Source organism: Mobula birostris, chromosome 5, assembly GCF_030028105.1.
Source record: "Mobula birostris isolate sMobBir1 chromosome 5, sMobBir1.hap1, whole genome shotgun sequence".
Classification (NCBI taxonomy): domain Eukaryota; kingdom Metazoa; phylum Chordata; class Chondrichthyes; order Myliobatiformes; family Myliobatidae; genus Mobula; species Mobula birostris.
This window is the reverse complement of record NC_092374.1, coordinates 4108960-4131118: the sequence shown is the minus strand read 5'-3', so window position 1 is coordinate 4131118 and position 22159 is coordinate 4108960. Positions and strand designations below refer to the sequence as shown.

Below are 22159 nucleotides of genomic sequence, written 5' to 3'. Positions count from 1 at the left end.
TCCATCTTTCCTTTACTTTGTTTCATTCAGAGTCAGTTATTTATCAGATGTACATCGGAAGATGCACTGAAATGCACAAGGTGCTGGGGCAAAGCCCACACATTCTGGTGCCAACATTGCATGACTCCCACACTCAGCACAAGACTCAACAAAACAGAACACACAAAGCATCAAAACAACAACAGCAAAACAAACCCTTTAGATATATAACACTAACACACGCACACACACACGCACACACACACTCCTTCAACCACAGGACAGGCTTCTGGGTCTCCATTCCGTAAGACCATAAGACATACTGTAAAAGCATAATTATCATAATTAGGCCATTCAGCTCATTATCTGCTTTACCATTCCATCATGGCTGACTTATTATCCCTCCCAACCCTGTCCTCCTGCCTTCTCCCCATAACTCTGATGCCCTGACTAATCAAGAACCTATCAACCTCTGCTTTAAATCTACCCAATGACTTGGTCTCCACATCTGATTGTGGCAATGAATTCCACTGATTCGCCACCATCTTGCTGAAGAAATTTTTCTGCATCTCTATGTTAAATAATCGTCCCTCTATTCTGAGGCTGTGTCCTGTGGTCCTAAAATCACCCACTATAGGAAAAATCACTCCCAAAGGGCCTGTACTGTGCTGAACTGTTCTGTATTTTATGGACATGAATACCAGTCTCTCTGTTCAACATTCTTCCACACCATGTACTGTGTATTTTCTACTCCTATTTGCCTTCCTAAAATTCACCAGTTTATAGCTTTCAGGATTAAATTCTATCTGCCACTGCTTCACTCAATTTTCCAAATGATCTGTTGTAGAATTAGACAACCTTCCTCATACACCACCAATTTCTTAGTTATCTGCAAGTGTACTAATTGTGTGGGGAAGGGGGTTTATGTGTCTGTGTAGAGGTTAGTGGATTGCTGCTTCTGTGAGTTATGCTTGTGTGGGAATCAGCACGTGTGTTGTGGGGAGTGTGTTCGGATTTACACATGACCTTGTAAGCACCTGAATGAGTGCTTGCAGCTAAACATGATCCAAATTACCATTGAAATAAATTCATGTATTTTTAAAAATCACGATGTTTGCAGATGAAAATGAAAAGCTGAAAAGAAGGATCAACTTCTTAGAAGAGAAGTTAAAAATGGTTGAACAGGTAGGATGTTCAAAATGCAACTTTACACCGTTCCTCTGGCTGTGATTGTCCACTCAGCCGCTGAGGGTTAAATTTACACATGTGATTTTATTACAAGTTAGCAATTGCACATGTCAATTTATTCCTCTATATGATATTCTGTACGATTGACTAGTATAGCAAGTACAGATTATCATTTGATAATCTACTTTCATTATGTTTGACTTTACTTTAAAATTGGCTTCACTGTGTATTTGAAGGGAGTCCTGATTCTCCAGATGCCTATATTAATCCCATTATTTCAAAGTTCTCACTATAACCATCGAGAAAGTTATTCCTTCGGTTACAGCTTTAACAAATGTAAGGGGGTTCTCTGTAATGCTAACTGCTGAGGTAATAGGTTTTTCTCTAGCTGAGATGTTTGGGTTATAACTACAGATAACAGGGAACTAACCAATGGTGGGGGGGAAAGCATGTTATTCTATCTTGTATGTCTGGGAACCGAGCTTGTTCACGGTCTTTTCGTCGAGGAGAGGAGAAGAGGTAGGACACGCTCGGAACGCTCTGGTAGACCACCGGGGGCGGTCCCAGCCAAGGGTTGTCGGAGTTTGGAGGAGATCGATTGGTGGAAAGGAGATCTGGTTCCGTGAGCTCCAACTAATTTATTTGTGCACAGACTGTTTAAAACAAAATATAAGTGGCGTCTTTTTCTTTTATGTTTTGTTTCTCTACTACCCACATAGTCACAGTAAGATTTATAAAGTGTGATTATTTAATCGCTTATTGTGTACTGTCTGATTTTTGCATTGTGGGTCTGTACTGGGGTACATTACACAGCATCCACACAAACTTGATTGCACAGTTTGGCAGGGCTGAAGGCCGCTTCCCCTAGACGAACACGAGCTGAGGCTTACACAAAGTTTGACTTTGTGTCAAAAACAAAACTGACTGCAGATATGAAATCTGGACCAAAAAGAGCAGAGAACTGGAAGAATGTAGCAGGTCAAACATCATTCTCTGAAACTGAAACTCCTGATGCAGGGTCTTCACCAAAGCATCAACTTACACTTATGTTATTTTAAAATAGCTGAAATAACAGGGCCCTGAGCACACATACTTTATTTTACTTGTGCACAGTGAGAACAGTGGGGCCCCTCTCACCATGCTGTTCTGAAGCCAGGACAGAAAACTGCTATTCGTATACAGAATTGGCTTATCAGTTATGGATATTTGGTAGACTGTGTATGTTTGAATTCCTTATTGCATGATCAATCACCATTCACATTAGAAATGTTAAAAGTCAACAGAAACAACAAGCTGACAACCAATGACAATTGTTCCTTAGGTGGTGTGTGTGCCTTGGATCACTTATCCCATTACGAGACCCCTGGTGTACAAAGGGAATCTATGCTCTTCAAAGACCTTTCTTGCCTGAGCTGTCTGTGCTCTATCTGCAGTATATGCTTGCCTGGATTTTATAACACCATTAGACATAATAGCAGAATTGGCCCATTGAGTTTGCTCCACCATTCAGTCATGGCTGATCCTTTATCCCCCTCCTCAGCTCCACTCCCCAGACTTCTCTCCTTAACACTGAAATTTAGAATGCGGGGGGGATCTCATTGAAACCTACCGAATGTTGAAAGGACTAGATAGGGTGGATGTGGAGAGGATGTTTCCCATGGTGGGGGTCTCCAGAACTAGAGGGCACAGCCTCAAAACTGAGGGGCGACCTTTTTGAACACAGATAAGAAGGGAGTTTTTTAGCCAGAGAGTAGTGAATCTGTGGAATGTTCTGCCACAGAGAGCGGTGGAAGCCAAGTCTGTGGGGATATTTAAGGCAGAAGTTCATAGTTTCCTGATCAGTCAGGGCATCAAAGGATGTGGCAAGAAGGCAGATGTGTGGGGTTGAATGGGATCCAGAATCAGCCATGATGGGATGATGGAGCAGACTCAATTGGCTGGATGGCCTAATTCTGCTCCTACGTCTCATGTCTTATGGCTTTGAGCTTGATCACGATATCCTTATAGGAGGAAAAGGACCATGTCAAGAGTTTGGTATTACAGCTGAAAACGATGGAGCAGGAGCAACAGTTGGAGCGGGCCGAGATTCAGCAAAACTTGAACAGGCGGTGTAAGTACATTCCTGAATACAGTACACAGTGATATGTGCCCACACTCCCCTTCCCGTTCACTTCTACAAATTGAAGAAGTCCTGTTCCTGGACTGAAGATCATGGATGTACATTGATGGGAGAGTTATGGGTATCAGTCAATAGGATTAGAAACATAGAAACATAGAAAATAGGTGCAGGAGTAGGCCATTCGGCCCTTCGAGCCTGCACCGCCATTCAGTATGATCATGGCTGATCATCCAACTCAGAACCCTGTACCAGCCTTCCCTCCATACCCCCTGATCCCCGTAGCCACAAGGGCCATATCTAACTCCCTCTTAAATATAGCCAATGAACTGGCCTCAACTGTTTCCTGTGGCAGAGAATTCCACAGATTCACCACTCTCTGTGTGAAGAAGTTTTTCCTCATCTCAGTCCTAAAAGGCTTCCCCTTTATCCTTAAACTGTGACCCCTTGTTCTGGACTTCCCCAACATCAGGAACAATCTTCCTGCATCTAGCCTGTCCAATTCCTTTAGAATTTTATACGTTTCAACAAGATCCCCCCTCAATCTTCTAAATTCCAACGAGTATAAGCCTAGTCAATCCAGTCTTTCTTCATATGAAAGTCCTGCCATCCAAGGAATCAATCTGGTGAACCTTCTTTGTACCCCCTCTATGCAAGAATGTCTTTCCTCAGATTAGGGGACCAAAACTGCACACAATACTCCAGGTGTGGTCTCACCAAGGCCCTGTAGAACTGCAGTAGTATCTCCCTGCTCCTGTGCTCGAATCCTCTTGCTATGAATGCCAGCATACCATTCGCCTTTTTCACTGCCTGCTGTACCTGCATGCCCACTTTCAATGACTGGTGTATAATGACACCCAGGTCTCGTTGCACCTCCCCTTTTCCTAATCGGCCACTATTCAGGTAATAATCTGTTTTCCTGCTCTTGCCACCAAAGTGGATAACCTCACAGTTATGCACATTAAATTGTATCTGCCATGAATTTGCCCACTCACCTAACCTATCGAAGTCACCCTGCATCCTCTTAGCATCCTCCTCACAGCTAACACTGCCGCCCAGCTTCATGTCATCCGCAGACTTGGAGATGCTGCATTTAGCTCCCTCGTCTAAGCCTGCCATTCTGAAAAGGTCCCGTTTATTCCCACTCTTTGCTTCCTGTCTGCTAACCAATTCTCTATCCACATCAATACCTTACCCCCAATACTGTGTGCTTTAAGTTTGCACACTAACCTCCTGTGTGGGACCTTGTCAAAAGGATTATGCAGAATAATAATTGGGCATGGACTAGATGGGCTGAAGGACCTGTTTCTGTGTTGCAGCACACTATGCCTCTATGACTGTTTGTGGGTATGCGGTATTGAGATAGAGAATCAGCCATGTCAGTGCTGAATGGTGGAGAAGGCTTGAAGAGTTGCATGCTTTTATCTGCTCATGTTTACCTTGTTTCTTTGCTTTGCCCTCTCTCTGTTTTTCTGAACTTGTCATTAAATTTTTGCCAGTTGAAGTAAAGGAAGCTGAACTCAACAGCGTTATTGATAAAAAGGAGGCAGAGATTCAGCGACTGAACAGACAGTTATCTTCTCAAGAGAGGGAGAAGCAGAGTGAGATCATCAAATTGCAGATGGAGGTAAGTACAGGATTGTTGTAACATAGATCACTGCAGGTCCGGTTCAAAGGTTCACTTGTGAGAATGGCAGTGGGGAAACTGCATTGCATTGGTTGTGGCAAGGACCAGGCCTGGGGCATGGGGTCATCTGCTGCAGTTGCCCAGGGGAGGAGATGCTGTGGCGGTGTGGGAGAGGCTTCTGTGGGCATACTGGAATCCATTCTGGGTTTGGGACTGGCTCCTTCACTCGGTGCTTCTCTCCGGCGTTCGCTCGATTGAAGAACAAGTTGGACACTCTTTTTCTTTGTGACTGTATTTTTTTCTGAAATCGTAATGATGTGTGTTATGTTGCGGTGTGCAGTGTGCTGTGTTTTGCACATTGGCACCGGAGGAATGCTGTTTGGTTTGGCTGTATTCGTCTGTAAGACCATAGGACCATAAGACATAGGAACAGAATTAGACCATTTGGCCCATCGGGTCTGCTCCACCATTCAATCATGGCTGATCCTTTTTATCATGGTTGAATGATAATTAAATTTGAACTTGTCCATAATTATGTAAAGTAGATCATCCTTGTGTAGTTTCAGCCTGTTATTGAAGAAGGTGTGGTGAGGCAGGAGAGGTGTGGGGCTGCCAAGCGTTCTTCCCAGAGAAATTGATTGGTCAAGGTAGCAGTATCTGATACATTCAGCAGTGTTATCCATACGTCATTGTTTCCAGTGACAGAGGACGTCACTTCGTTACCAAAAAGGACGACACGGTAGTGTACTGGTTAGCACAATGCTTTACAGTACCAATGACCAGGGTTCAATTCCTGCGGTTGTCTGCAAGGAGTTTATACATTCTCCCTGTGACTGTGTGGGTTTCCTCCAGGTATTCTAGTTTCCTCCCATAGTTCAAAGATGTACCAGTTGATAGGTTAATTAGTCATTGTAAATTGTCCTGTGATTAGGCTGGGGTTAAATCGAGCATTGCTGGGCATCACAGCTCTTAGCTGCAAGGGCCTGCTCCGTGCTGTGTCTAAATAAAATACAACAGAATCTCAACATCTTCACTTTATCAACTGTCAGGTCAGAATCAGATTCCTTATCACTGACATATGTCATGAAATTTGTTGTTTTGTGCCATACATAAATAATAACTATAGCTTACAATAAGAAGTATGAAATAAGTAAATTATGAAAAAAGTGAGATAGTGTTCATGAACTGTTCAGAAATCTGATGGCGGGTGGAGGGGAAGAAGCTGTTCCTAAAACACTGAGTGTGTGTCTTTGTGTGCCTGTACCTCCTCTCTAATGGTATTAATGAAAAGAGGACATGGGGGTTTAATGAGGCAGACATTCAGCTGTTCTTGAGGCGTCGCCTATTGAAGATGTCCTCAATGCTGGAGAGGCTAGTGCCCATGATGGAGCTGGCTCAGTTTATTTTTTTTTCCAATCACTGTGCTTTTCAGACATCAATTACTGAACAAGCTGAAATTTCTTCATCTAGGTATAAGAAAGACTAGTACGGAGATATTTATATGCCTTCCCATTGCTTAAGCACAAAAGGCTTTTTTTTTGCCTCTGCATAAGCAGTTCGCTAGCGGTAATAGAGTGGCTTAGTGTGTTTTTCAAAGAAAAAAGCGAACTGATAATTAGAATAAGCAAAGTTGTAGGCCTAACAAAGTGGGACTAAGAGTTGCTTTGTGGTATACGGTAGTTTACCAGCGGAGAGAGCAGAGTTTACTGACTTTGGCTCAAGAGGCTTCAGTGAAGAAGCAGAGGTGAGTCGTGGGTAAAGCTTTTGTAGTGGTTGAAAAGTCACCAAACTACAACTAATTAAATGAAGTAGGGAAGATGCAGGATCAGCTTATATTGATGGTGATCACATCTGCAGCAAGTGTTGGCTGCTTGAGGATCTTGGGCTCAAAGTTGATGACCTGGAATCTGAAGTTCAAACACTGTGGCACATCAGGGAGGGGGAGAGTTACCTGGATTCTCTGTTTCAGGAGGTAGTCACACCCATTAGATTAGCTGCCTCAAATTCGGTCTGTGATCAGGGTCAAGAGGGTGTGACTGTAAGTGTGGTGGATAGTGGAATCCAAGAGACAGTGCTGGAGGAGCCTCAGCCCTTGAGCTAGTCCAACAGGTCTGAGATTCTTGCTCCCTGTGTGGATGACAGTGAGGGCTGTAGGAAGGATGAGCACCCTAACTGTGGCACCGTAGTTCAGGGAGCCACTCAAAAGGATGGAAAGAAGAGAAGTGTGGTGGTAATTGGGGATAGTATAGTCAGGGGAATAGGCAAAGTTCTCTGTCGTGTGGATAGAGCATCCCGAAGAGTGTGTTGCCTGCCTGGTTCCAGGGTTCAGGACATCTTATCTGGCCTGAAGAGGAATTTGCTGTGGGAGGGGAAAGATCCATTTGATGTGGTCCATGTGCGCACCAATGACATGGGTAGAACGAGGAAAGAGATTCTGCTGAGGGAATTTGAGCAGCTAGGGACTAAATTAAAAAGCAGAACCAAAAAGGTGGTCACCTCTGGATTACTACCTGAGCCACATGCAAATTGGCATAGGGCCAAGTAGATTAGAGAGTTAAATGCGTGGCTCAAGGATTGATGTGGGAGAAGTGGGTTTGAATTCATGGGAAATTGTCACCAGTATTGGGGAAGGAGGGAGCTGCTCTATTGGGATGGCCTCCACCTGAACCATGATGGGACCCGGATCCTAGCGAATCACATAACTAGGGCTGTGGATAAGGCAGGGGGTTCCACAGACTGGAGAAGTATGGATAAAGTAAAAGAGAAAAGTGTGGATAAAGATAGTAAAAACAAAAGTTAAAAAAGAGAAAAGTAAGAGTAGAGTGCAGAAAAGTCAAGCACAAAAGAGAAAGATTACTAGATTTTAAAAGCACAACGAGTATCAGGGCACTTTATCTGAATGCCCATAGTATTCAGAACAAGGTCAGTAAACTTGTGGCACATATCAGTATAAAGGGGTATGATTTAGTGGCCATTACAGAATCGTGTTTGCAGGGTGGAGAGGACTGGGAATTAAATATCCAAGGGTACCAGGTAATACGGAAGGATAGGCAGGAAGGTAAGGGCGGTGGGGTAGCGCTCTTAATTAAAGATGAGATCAAGGTGATAGTGAGAGACGATACAAGATCTAAGGAGCAGAATGTTGAATCCATCTGGGTAGAGATTAGGAATAGTAAAGAGAAAGAAATCACTGGTGGAAGTTGTCTATAGGCCACCAAATAATAACATTACAGTGGCACAGGCCATAAACATAGAAATATCTGAGGCACGTAAGAATGGAACAGCAGTTATCATGGGGGACTTTCACTTGCACATACTGTATATTGGGTGAAGCAAGTTAGTTGAGGCAGTCTTGAGGAGGATGTCATAGAATGCATCCGTGATGGCTTTCTTGAACTGCATGTTACTGAACCTACAAGGGAACATGCTTTATTGGATCTGGTCCTGTGCAATGAGACAGGTAAAATTAGTGATCTTGTAGCTAGGGATCTTCTTGAAAGTGTGATCACAATATGATGGAGAGTGATCACAGTATGATTGTGAGTTCAATGTCCAAGGTTGCACGTTATATTGGAGGGATAGGAAGGTAGTCAGAGGGGGTGGTGTGGCTCTGCTGGTAAAGAATGGCATTAAATCAGTAGAAAGATGTGACATAGGATCGGAAGATGTTGAATCCTTGTGGGTTGAGTTAAACTGCAAGGGTAAAAGGACGTTGATGGCAGTTACTGTATATACAGGCCTCCCAACAGCGGCTGGGAGGTGGACCACAGGTTACAACAGGAAGTAGAAACGACGTGTCAAAAGGACAATGGTATGGTAGTCATGAGAGATTTTAATATAGAGGTCGATTAGGGAAAATCAGGTTGGTAATGGATCTCAAGAGAGTGAGTTTATTGAATGCCGAAGAGATAGCTTTTTAGAGCAGTTTGTCATCGAGCCTAATGGGGGATCAGCTATTCTGGATTGGGTGTTATGTAAGAACCAGAGGCGATTAAGGAGCTTAAGGTAAAATAACTCTTAGGAACCAGTGATCACAATACGATTGTGTTCAACTTGAAATTTGATAGGGAGAAAGTGAAGTCTGATATAGCAGTATTTCAGTGGTGTAAGGGAAATTGCAGTGGTATGAGGAATTGGCCAAAGTAAATTGGAAGGAGCTGCTGGCAGGGATGTCAGCAGAGCAGCAATGGCGTGCGTTTCTGGAAAAAATGAGGAAGGTGCAGGATAGATGTATTCCAAAAATGAAGAAATACTCAAATGGTAAAATAGTACAAAATAATACAAAAGGGAAGTCAAGGCTATAGTAAAAACAAGAAAGGTCATACAACAAAGCGAAAATTAGTGGGATAATAGAGGATTTGGAAGTTTTTAAAAACCTACAGAGAGCAACTAAGAAAATTATTAGAAAGGAAAAGATGAAATATGAAAACAAGCTAGCAAATAATATCAAAGTGGATAGTAAATGTTTTTTTCAAGTATGTTAAAAACAAAAGAGAAATGGGAGTGGATATAGGACAGCTAGAAAATCATGCAGGCGAAATAATGACTCGGGACAAGGAGATGACTGATGAACTAAATGAGTATTTGGCATCAGTCTTCACTGTGGAAGACATTAGCAGTATGCCTGTTGTAGTGTGTGAAGGAAGGGAAGTGAGTGCAATTACTGTTACGAGAGAAACTGCTCAAAAAGCTGAAAGACCTAAAAGTACATAATTCCGGACCAGAGGAACTGCACCCTAGGGTTCTGAAAGAGGTAGTGTTAGAGATTGTGGTGGCATTAGAAATGGTCTTTCAAAAATCATTGACTCTGGCATGGTGCCAGAGAACTGGAAAATTGCGTATGTCACTCCACTCTTTAAGAAAGGAAGAAGGCAGCAGAAAGGAAATTATAGACCAGTTAGCCTGACCTCAGTGGTTGGGAAGATGTTAGAGTCAATTGTTAAGGATGAGGTGACACAGGACAAGATAGTACAAAGTCAGCATGGTTTCCTTCAGGGAAAATCCTGCCTGACAAACCTGTTGGAACTCTTTGAGGAGATTGCAAGTAGGATAGATAAAGGGGATGCAGTGGATGTTGTATATTTGGACTTTCAGAAGGCCTTTGACAAGGTGCCACACATGAGGCTCCTTACCAACTTAAGAGCCTATGGTATTTCAGGGAAGTTGCTAACCTGGTTAGAGCATTAGCTGATTGGTAGGAGACAGTGAGAGGGAATAAAAGGATCCTTTTCTGGTTGGCTGCCAGTGACTAGTGGTGTTCCGCAAGGGTCAGTGTTGGGACCACTTCTTTTTATGCTGTATATCAATGATTTAGATGATGGAATAGATGGCTTTGTTGCTAAGTTTGCAGATGATACGAAGATTGGTGGAGGGGCAGGTAGTGTTAAGGAAACAGGTAGGATGCAGAAGGACTTAGATTAGAAGAACAGGTAAGAGATTGGCAAATGAATTAAATTTTGGAAAATGCATGGTCATGTACTTTGGTAGTAGAAATAAATGTGCGAACTATTTTCTAAATTGGGAGGAAATCCAGGAATCTGAGATGCAGAGGGTCTTGGGAGTCCTTGTGCAGAACACCATGAAGGTTAACTGGCAGGTTGAATCGGTGGTGAGGAAGGCAAATGCAATGTAAGCATTCATTTCAAGAGGTCTAGGATACAAGAGCAAGAATGTGATGCTGAGGCTTTATAGGGTACTGGTGAGGCCTCACCTTGAGTATTGTGAATAGTTTTGGGCTCTTCATCTTAAAAAAGATGTGCTGGCTTTGGAGAGGGTCCAGAGGAAGTTCACAAGGATGATTCCAGGAATGAATGGGTTATCATATGAGGAACGTTTGATGGTTTTGGGTCTGTACTCGTTGGAATTCAGAAGAATGAGAAGGAAAATCCAAGTAAATAATGTCTATCTGTTTGAAACCTGTTTGGCTATCTCATTGAAACCTTCAAATGTTGAAAGACCTAGACAGAATAGATGTGAAAAGGATGTTTCCCATGGTGGGAGAGTCTAGGACAAGAGGGCGCAGCCTCAGGATAGAGGGGCAGCCTTTCAAAACAGAAATGCAGATGAATTTATTTAGCCAAAGGGTGGTGAATTTGTGGAGTTTATTGCCACATGCAGCTGTGGAGGCCAGGTCGTTGGGTGTATTTAAGGCAGAGATTGAGAGGTCCTTGATTGGACATGGCATCAAAGGTTACGGGGAGAAGGCCGGGAACTGGGGTTGAAGAGGAGAAAACAAAAGAATCAGCCATGATTGAATGGCGGAGCAGACTTGATGGGCCAGATGGCCTAATGATTGAGCTTCTCATATAAATGGAGGGCTCAATAGTTCAATCTAAAACCAGTGTATTATGCCTAAACAAGGGAGACTACAATGGGATGAGGAAGGAGTTGGATAGGATAGACTGGGAACACAGGCTATATGGCGGGAGGGTTGAAAGAAAGATGGGATGTGAGGTGAGGACCTTGATACAATAGCTATCACTAAAGAAGTAGTGTTGAGCAACCTTGTGGGCCTGAAGATAGAAACGTCCCCTGGTCCTGATGGAGTGCATCCCAGGGTACTGAAAGAAATGGCAGAGGTTGTTGTAGAGGTTTTGGTGATGATTTACCAAAATTCTTTGGACTCTGGGCATGTCTCGGCAGACTGGAAGAAGGCGAATATCACGCCACTGTTCAAAAAAGGATGTAGGCAAAAGGCAGATGACTATAGGCAGTTAGTTTAATATCTGTAGTTGGGAAAATGCTTGAAGCTATCACTAAAGAAGAAATAGCAAGGTACTTAGAAAGAAATGGATCTATCAGACAGATGCAGCATGGATTCAGCAAAGACAGGTCATGTTTGACAAACTTACTGCAGTTCTTTGAGGATATCATGAGCACAGTGGATAGAGGGGACATTATTTGCTTGGATTTCCAGAAGGCATTCGATAAGGTGCCACATAAAAGACTTGTCCATAAGTTGAGGATGCATAGAGTTGGGGTTGATTTATTAGCATGGATAGAGGATTGGTTAACCAATAGAAAGCAGGGTGTTGAGATAGATGAGTGTTTCTCTGGTTGGCAATCAGTGGAGAGCAGTGTGCTGCAGGGCCCACAACGGTTCACGATATACATTAACAATCTGGAAGAGGGGACCGAGTGTAGTGTCTCCACATTTGCTAATGACACTAAATTGAGTGGAAAAGCAAATTGTATAGAAGACACGGACAGTCTGCAGAGAGATATAGATAAGTTAAGTGAGTAGGCAAGGGTTTGGCAGATGGAGTACAATGTTGGTAAATGCAAGGCCATGCACTTTGGAAGGAAAAATGGGAGACCAGATTATTATTTAAATAGTAATAGAATGCAACATGCAGTTGTGCTGAGGGACTTGGGAGTGCTCGTGCATGAATCACAAAAGGTTGGTTTGCAGGTGCAGCAAATTTCAAGGCAAATTGAATGTTGTCTTTCATTGCTAGAGGGATTGAGTTTAAGAGCAGGGAGGTTATGCTGCAACTGTACAGGGTACTGGTGAAGCCACACCTGGAGTACTGTGTGCAGTTCTGGTTTCCTTACTTGAGGAAGGATATACTGGTTTTGGAAGCAGTGCAGAGGAGGTTCACCAGGTTGATTTCAGAGTTGAGGGGGTTAGACTGTGAGGAGAGATTGAGTTGCCTGGGATTGTACTCACTAGAATTCAGAAGAATAAGAGGGGATCTTCTAGAAACATATAAAATTATGAAAGGGATAGATAAGATAGAGACAACAGGAATTCTGCAGATGCTGGAAATTCAAGCAACACACATCAAAGTTGCTGGTGAAAGCAGCAGGCCAGGCAGCATCTCTAGGAAGAGGTACAGTCGACGTTTCAGGCCGAGACCCTTCATCAGGACTAACTGAAGGAAGAGTGAGTAAGGGATTTGAAAGTTGGAGGGGGAGGGGGAGATCCAAAATGATAGGAGAAGACAGGAGGGGGAGGGATGGAGCCAAGAGCTGGACAGGTGATTGGCAAAAGGGGATACGAGAGGATCATGGGACAGGAGGTCCGGGAAGAAAGACGGGGGGGGGGACCCAGAGGATGGGCAAGAGGTATATTCAGAGGGACAGAGGGAGAAAAAGGAGAGTGAGAGAAAGAATGTGTGTATAAAAATAAATAACAGATGGGGTACGAGGGGGAGGTGGGGCCTAGCGGAAGTTAGAGAAGTCGATAGATAAGATAGAGGCTTGTTTCCACTGGTAGGTAAGACTAGAACTAGGGGACATAGCCTCAAGATTTGGGGGAGTAGATTTTGAATGGAGATGAGCAGGAACTACTTTTCCCAAAGAGTGGTGAATCTGGAATTCTCTGCCCAATGGAGAAGTGGAGGCTACCTCAGTAAATATATTTAAGATGAGGTTGGATAGATGTTTGCAAAGTAGGGGAATTAAGGGTTATGGGGAAAAGGCGAGTAGGTGGAGATGAGTCCATGGCCAGATAAGCCACGATCTTTCTGAATGACGGAGCAGGCTTAATGGGCCACCTGGCCTACTCCTGATCCTATTTCTTATGTTCTAACTACATCCCCCTCCCTGGAAACTGACAGAAGTGGAATAAGAATGGAAAATAATCAAGTACCACAGATGCTGAAAACAAGAAATAAAATCACATCACACTCCTTGGGTCTGAAAACATCAGTAGAAAGAGATATAGAATTAATCCTGCAGGTCAAAGCCCTTTGACACAGCAAGAAATAAAACATAGAACATTACTGCACATTTCAGGTCCTTCGGACCACAATGTTGTGCTGACCTTTTAACCTGCTCCAAGATCAATCTAACCCTACCCTCCCACATACCCCTCCATTTTTCTTTCATCCACTTCCTAATCAATCCAACCACCAGCCCAAGCAGCCCATTCAACACATCCACCACTCTCTGTGGAAAAAATGTACCTCTCACATCTCACCTGTACTTTCCTCCAATCATCTTAAAATGTACCCCCTTCCACCTTTCTGCGACCCCCCCCCCCACCGCCGCCCTGTAGGAAAGCTGGTGTAGAGCTCTGGTCAGAACGTTACAGGGAAATGTGGCAACAATAGAAGAAGAGCAGGAGAGATTCCCCAGGACACTGCCATACTGCCTCAAACAGGAGGGACTGGATATACTGGGCCTTTGCTCAATGTAACATAGGAGGCAGACTGATGTCTTTATAGAGGCACAGTAGACAAAATTATGAGGGACATAGATTGGGTTCTTGGACAGAATCTTTTTTTCCAGGGGAAAGGAATTTAAAATTTGAGGGGAGAGGTTTACAGTGAGAGGGGAAACATTAAAGGGAGACCTGAGGGGCAAGTTCTTCAGACAAGAGTTGGTGGGTATATCGAACAAGCTGCCTGAGGTAGATATAATTAAAATGATGAAAAGATGTTTGGACAGGTGTGTGGATAGGAAAGGAATGGATAGAGAAAGCTACGAACAAAATGCGAGATAATGGGATTAGTGTTCATATGCATGGACCATTTCAATAGATATTGGTTTATAATTATCACTCTCTCTCACACTCACAATATTTTCTCTCTCAATATTCTCTTTCTGAATATTCTTTCACCCTCTCTCAGTATTCTCTGTCAATAGCCTCACGCTGTCTCTCAATATTCACCTTCACTCAATAATTTCTCTCTCTCTCAATATTCTCTCCCTCAATATTCTCTTTCCCAATATTCTTTCTCTCAATAGTCACAATCAATATTCTCTCACACTCAATATTCTGACTAACAGACCCCAATCTGTTAAGTTAGACAACCTCTTCTCCTCCATTCTCACCCTGTATAACAGCGTGCCTCAAGGCTGTGTGCTGAGCCATCTTCTGTACTCCCTTTTCACCTATGACTGCGTTCCTGTACACGGCTCTAACTCCATAATCAAGTTCACAGACGACACCACGGTGGTTAGCCTGATCAGAGGGGATGACGAGACGGCCTACAGGGATGAGGTCCAGCATCTGGCCGCGTGGTGTGCCGACAACAACCCGGCCCTTTACACCCAGAAGACCAAGGAGATTATTGTGGACTTCAGGCATGCTAGGAGCCACATTCATGTCCCCATCTACATCAACGGAGCTATAGTGGAGCGTGTATCAAGCTTCAAATTCCTTGGTGTCCATGTTTCCGATGATCTCACCTGGTCCCTGAACTCCTCCATCCTGATCAAAAAGGCGCAACAGCCCTTTTATTTCCTGCGGATAATAAAGCTCACCTCTGTCCCAGGATACTGATGGACTTTTACCGCTGTACTATTGAGAGCAGACTCACCAACTGCATCTCAGTGTGGTATGGCAATTGTCCTGTATTGGACTGCAAAGTACTCCAATGGGTGGTGAAAACTGCCCAGCAGATAATCGGCACCCAATTGCCCACCATTGAGAACATCTACCATAAACGCTGCCTGGGCAGGGTGAAAAGCATTATCAAGGATGCATCTCACCCTAACCATGGACTTTTTGCTCTCCTCCCATCCGGTAGGCACTACAGGAGCCTCTGTTCCCGCACCAGCAGGCTCAGGAAGAGCTTCTTCCCTGAGGCTATGACCCTGCTGAACTTCACATCACAGCACTAAGCAGTATTGCACCCATATTGGACTGTCTCAGTAATTCTATATGCTGTAGCGCTTCTTATTCACAGTTATTTTGTAAATAATACTATTCTTTTGCACTTCTGGTCAGATGCTAATTGCATTTCATTAGCTTTGTATATGTACTCGGCACAATGACAATAAAGTTGAATCTAATCTAATCTAATCTAGTCTAATTCTCTTGCTCTCAATATTCTCTCCCTCGCTCTAAATACTCTCTCCCTCTCTCTCAATATTCTCTCTGTCTCTCTTAATACTCTTTCAATAATTTCTCTCAATATTCTCTCTCTGTCAATAATTTCTTTCTCTCAATATTACGTCCCTCTTTCACACTCAGTAATTTCTCTCTCTCAACATTCTCTGTCTCTCAATATTCTTTCTCTTTCTCTCTCGACAGTCAGCCTGTCTCTCTGTCAATATTCACCCCTTCTCTCTCAATGTTTTCTCACTCTACATATTCTCCCTTTCAATATTATCTCCTCCTCTCTCAATATTCCCCCATTCTCTCTTCTGCTATTCTCACTCTCTCTCTCTCTCTCTCTCCTAATATTCTCCTCCTCTTCTCTCTGAATGTTCTCTCATTCTCTCTCTCTCTTTCTCACTATTCTCTCTCTCTCTCTCTCTCTCAATAATCTCTTACAATATTCTCTCCTCTCTCTCAGACTTCTCTCTGTCAATATTCCCTCTCTGTCAATATTCTCTCTCACAATATTCTCTGAATATTCTGTCTCTCATTGATTTCTGTCTCTTTCAATATTCTCCCTCTCAATATTCTCCATTTGTTTCTCTCCATATTCTGTTCCAATATTCTCTCTGTCCACATTCTCTCTCAGTAATCTCTCTCTCAATATTCTTTCTCTCACACAATATTTTCTCGATATTCTCACTGTCAATGATTTCAGACTCAGTATTCTCTCCTTCTCTTGCGCTCTCTCTCAATATTCTCTTTATCAATGTTCTCTCAATAATTTCTCTCTCAATATTCTCTCTCCCACAATATTTTCTGTCTCTCAATATTATCTTTTTCACTCTCAATGCTCTCTCAATGTTCCCTCTTTCTCTCAATATTCTCTCTCTAGCAATAATTTCACTCACTCTTTGAATATTCTATTTCTTTCTCAATACTCTCTCCTCTTTCAATAGTCTCAATCTCGCCCTCTTAATATTCTCTCTCAATACTTTCTGACTCAATGTTCTTGCTCAATATTTTCTCTCTCTTGCAATATTCACTCTCTTTCAATATCATCTCTCTCTCAGAATGTTCGCTCTCAATAAATTCTCTCTCCCTCTCAATATTCTCTTTCAGTACTTTCTCACTCTCTCAACATTCTCTCTTGCTCAATATTCATCCTCGATATTCCATCTCTCATTCAATATTCTCTCTCAATATTTTCTCTCTCAACATTCTTTTGCTGTGTATTTTCTCTCACATAATATTCATTCTCTCAATAATTTCTCTCTCTCTCTCTCTATGGAACAGATTGTTGTTGAACCTACTAGGGGATCAGCTGTGCTGGATGGTGTTGTGCAATGATCTGGAGGTGATAAGAGAGCTTAAGGTTAAGGAACCCTTAGGGAACAGTGATCACAATATGATCGAGTTCACATTGAAATTTGAGAAGGAAAAACTAAATTCCAATGTGTTGGTATTTCAGTGGACTAAAGGAAATTACAGTGGCATGAGAGGGGAACTGGCCAAAGTTGACTGGAAAGGAACACTAGCAGGAAGGACAGCAGAGCAGAAATGGTTGGAGTTTCTGCGAAAACTGAAGGAAGTGCAAGACAGATATATTCCAAATAAGAAGAAATTTTCGAATGAAAGAAGGACACTACTGTCAAGTGAAGTCAGAGCCAAAGTAAAAGCAAAAGAGAGGGCATACAATGAAGCCAAAGCTAGTGGCAAGATAGAGGATTAGGAAGCTTTTAAAAACTTGCAGAAGGAAACTAAGAAGGTCATTAGGAAGGAAAAGATGGATTATGAAAGGAAGCTGGCAACTAATATCAAAGAAGGTACTAAGAGCTTTTTTAAATATATAAAGGGGAAAAGAGAGTCAAGAGTAGATATAGGACCAATAGAAAATGACGCAGGAAATATTGTAATGAGAGACGCAGAAGATGGCAGAGGAACTGAATGCATATTTTGCAAAAAATCTTCACAGTGGAAGACATCAGCAGTATACTGGACAGTCAAGAGTGTCAGGGAAGTGAAGTATGTGCAGTGAAAATTACAATTGAGAAGCTTAATGTTCTGAGGTTGGATAAATTTCCTGATCCTGATGGAATACACCCTCGAGTTCTGAAGGAAGTAGCTGGAGAGAATGCGGAAGCAATAACAATGATCTTTGAATGGATAGATTCTGGCATTGTATCAGTTGACTGGAAAATTTCAAATGTTATTCTGCTATTTAAGAAGGGTGGGAGGCAGCAGAAAGGAAACTATAGGCCTGTTAGCCTGACATCAGTGGTTGGGAAGTTGTTGGAATCGATAGTTAGGGATCTGATTACAGAGATCCTGTATGCATCAGAGACCTGGACAACATACCAACGACATCTGAAGGCACTTGAAAAGTTCCAACAACGCTTTCTTCGAAACAACTTAAATATCAGCTGGGAAGATAGAAGAACCAACATCAGCGTGCTAAATGAAGCAAAAACAACAAGCATTGAAGCTTATGTCATCAAGAACCAACGAAGATGGAGTGGTCATGTTGTTCGGATGAAAGACGAACGTCTGCCAAAACAAATCTTCTACTCCCAGCTGAAAGAAGGCAAACGTAAAAGAGGCGGACGACAGAAGAGATTCAAAGACGTCATAAAAGCCAACATGAAGAAATGTAACAGCGACATCAACAATTGGGAAACCAATGCCAAGGACAGGAAGCTCTGGCAAGCCAGCATCTGAGAAGGAACAGCAATTTTCGAAGCCAACAGATGTGCAGAATTAGAAGAAAAGAGAAGAAAATGGAAAGAGAGGCAGCAACAACCAAAGCCCGATCTGCCATCTGAAACTACCTGTCCTGGATGCGGAAGAACTTTCAAAGCCAAGATTGGACTCATAAGCCACTTGAGAGCTCATAAATAGATCAGCGGAACGAAGGCATCATCCTCGACCTCAAGGGATAGCCATGATGATGACCTGGAGGCACATGACAAGATAGACCAAAGCCAGCATGGTTTCCTGAAAGGAAAATCCTGCCTGACTAACCTATTGCAATTTTTTGAGGGAATTACAAGCAGGGTAGACAAAGGAGATGCAGTAGACGTGGTGTACCTGGATCTTCAGAAGGCCTTTGATAAGGTGCCGCACATGAGGCTGCTTAAAAAGATAAGAGCCCATGGAATTACAGGGAAGTTTAGCATGGGTGGCGCATTGGCTGATTGGCAGAAAACAGAGAATGGGAATAAAGGGATCCTATTCTGGCTGGCTGCCGGTTACCAGTGGAGTTCCACAAGGTTCAGTATTGGGACCACTGCTTTTTATGATGTATGTCAATGATTTGGATTATGGGATTAATGGATTTGTGGCTAACTTTGCTGATGATACAAAGATAGGTGGAGGAGTGGGTAGTGTTGAGGAAACAGAGAGCCTGCAGAGAGAGACTTAGATAGTGTAAGGGAATGGGCAAAGAAGGGGCAAATGAAATACAATGTTGGAAAGTGTATGGTCATGAACTTTAGTGGAAGAAATAAATGGGAAGACTATTATTTAGATGGGGAGAGAATTCAAAATGCAGGGATGCAAAGGGACTTGGGATTCCTTGTGCAGGATTCCCTATAGGTTAAACTCTTGAGTTGGTGGTGAAGAAAGCGAATGCAATGTTGGCATTCATTTCTAGAGGTATAAAATATAAGAGCTGGGATGCGATGTTGAGGCTCTATAAGGCACTCGTGAGACCACACTTGAAGTATTGTGTGCAGTTTTGGGCTCCTTATTTTAGAAAGGATATACTGACATTGGAGAGGATTCAGAGAAGATTCACAAGAATGATTCCAGGAATGAAAGGGTTCCTGTTTGAGGAACGTCTGGCAGCTCTTGGGCTGTATTCCCTGGAGTTCAGGAGAATGAGGGGGTGGGGGGATCTCATAGAAACATACCGAATGTTAAAAGGCCTGAACAGAATAGATATGGCAAAGTTATTTCACATGGTAGGGGAGTCTAGGACAAGAGGGCACGACTTCAGGATTGAAAGACGTCCATTTAGAACAGAGATGAAGAGAAATTACTTTGGTCAGACGGTGGTAAATCTGTGGAATTTGTTGCCACGAGTGGCTGTGGATGCTAAGTCATTGGGTGCATTCAAGGCAGAGATAGATAGGTTCTTTATCAGCCAGGGCATTAAAGGGTATGGGGAGAAGGCAGGGGTGTGGAAGAATTGGATAGGCCATGATTCAATTGCGGAGCAGACTCAATGAGCCAAATGGCCTACTTCTGCTCCTATGTCTTATAGTTTTATGGTCTAATATTCTCTCTCTCGCTATATTCTCTCTTCAATATTCTCTCTCACGCACACACTGTTTCTCCCAATCAATATTCTCTCACCCTCTCTCAATATTCTCACCCTCTCTCTGTCATAAGGGGACGCTGGTGGCAGACCCAAATACAAGGCACAGACATTGACATACTAGGAACCAGACTGGGAGTGTCAAGAAGGCAAGGGAAGTTGGGAGGAAACAATGCTGGACATGGACACAGACCCTGGTGGAGCCAAGGACTGGGCCTGGGCTAGGACTTGGACTGGGAGCGAAGGACCTGGACGAGGAACTTGAAACAAGGAGCCTGGACTAGGACTCCGAGCCAGAGACTGGACAGGGACCCGGAACATGGGTCTTGACTCGGGCTCGGAATCCAGATCCAGGCGAGGACTTGGGGCTAGGAGCAGACGAGACACAAAAATAGTACAGGGAATACGAAGCCTTGACATGGACTGGACGAGGCTGTAGGACAAGGCTTGGAACAGGAGAGGTTCTTGTGCGTGACGAGAGACTCCAGGATGGGACGAGGAATTCCCAGCACAGGACGAGGTACTCCAGCACTGGGATGGGTGTGGAACTCCGGATTCAGCTGGACTCGGCTCTTGACTCTTGGAACGGACGAGGTACTCCTGGTTGGGATGTGTCTCCAGGACCTGGCTTGGCTTGGCTCTTGGGTACTTGGCTGGGCTCGGCTCTTGGCTACATGGCTGGGCTCTTGGGTACTTGGACTGGGCTTGGCTGGCTCGTGGGTATTTGGCGGGGCTCAGAGCCGGGACTCCTCCTTGGGGCTCCGAGCCACCGGAACCCTTCTAGGACACAGGGCTGGGATGGCTGCCGAGGTTACTTGCCATGGTAACTGCCGAGGTACTTGCCGTGGTAACTGTCAGGGATACAGAAGGAAGGGAACAGTCCAGTAGCCAGAGGCTGGATCCTGAAGCTATTTATGAAGTCAGCCCAAACGAGAATCAGCTGCCTCAACAGAAACTGGGGAAAACTGGAAAACTAGGAAAACCTGGAATAGGGAATGATGGACCAGACCGTGAACCGGAATGCGGACATCACGGGCTGGAACATGACACTTTCAATATTTCTCTTTCTCTCTCTCTCTCTCTCTTTCTCTTCCCCCTCCCTCCCCCTCCCTCTCCCCCTCCCCCTTCCTCTCCCCCTCCCTCCCTCTCTCTCAATATTCTATCCCTCTCTCAGTATTTTCTCTCTCTCAATATTCCCTCCCTCAATATTCTCACCCTCTCTCAATGGTCTCTCCCTCTCTCAATACTCTCACCCTCTCAATATTCTCTCTCTCTCAATATTCTCTCTCTCTCAATATTCTCTCCCTCTCAATATTCCCTCCCTCTCAATATCCCCACCCTCTCTCAATATTCTCCTCCTCCTCTCAATATTCTCCTCCCTCTCTCAATATTCTCCTCCCTCTCTCAATATTCTCTCTCCCTCTCTCAATATTCTTTCTCTCTTTCAATGTTCTCTCTTACATGTTATCTGTCTCATGATATTCTCTCTCTCTCTCTCTCTCTCTCTCTCTCAATATTCTCACTCTCACAATATTTTTTTCTCTCTCTCTCAATGTCCTCTCAATATTTCCTCCTTTACTCTCTGAATATTCTCTTTCTCAATATTCTCTATCAAATACTCTGTCTGTCAATATACTTGTTCTCAATAATTTCTCTTTCAATTTTTCTCTCTCTCAATATTCTCTCTTTTTTCAATGATTTCCGACTCTCAATTTTCTTCCTTTCTTGGTCCCTCTCACTATGTTCACTGCATCTCAATATTCTCTCTTGCTGTATATTCTCTCCCTCTCTCAATATTCTCTCCTTCTCTCTCTTTCTGTTAATAATCTCTCAATAATATCTCTCTCAATATTCTCTTACAATGATTTCCGACTCCTAATTTTCTTCCTCTCTCAATCTCTCTCACTATATTCACTCCCTCTCAATATTCTCTCTTGCTGAATATTCTCTCTCACTTTATATTCTCTCACTCAATATTCTCTCTCCCTCTCCCCCCCTCAATATTTTCTCTCTCGACATTCTCTCTTTCAATATTCTCTCACTCAATATTCTCTCCTGTCTGACTATTCTCTCTTTTTCTCTCTCAATATTCTCTCCTTCTCCCTCAGTATTCTCTTTCTATTTCTCTCAATTTTCTCTCCTCACAATTTTATTCCTTTT

At 43.3% G+C, this 22159-nt stretch overlaps 1 protein-coding gene across 1 annotated transcript in view; it reads left to right on the top strand.

Moving 5' to 3' along the window:
• The first annotated feature begins 1089 nt into the window (after positions 1 to 1089).
• The window catches only part of LOC140197471 (coiled-coil domain-containing protein 152-like), a 29395-nt gene continuing 8325 nt past the window's right edge, over positions 1090 to 22159 (top strand). The window contains exons 1-3 of the mRNA XM_072257431.1: positions 1090 to 1164; positions 3175 to 3277; positions 4783 to 4910. Coding sequence (XP_072113532.1) covers positions 1090 to 1164; positions 3175 to 3277; positions 4783 to 4910 — 306 coding nt within the window. The remainder of the gene's footprint in view (positions 1165 to 3174; positions 3278 to 4782; positions 4911 to 22159) is intronic.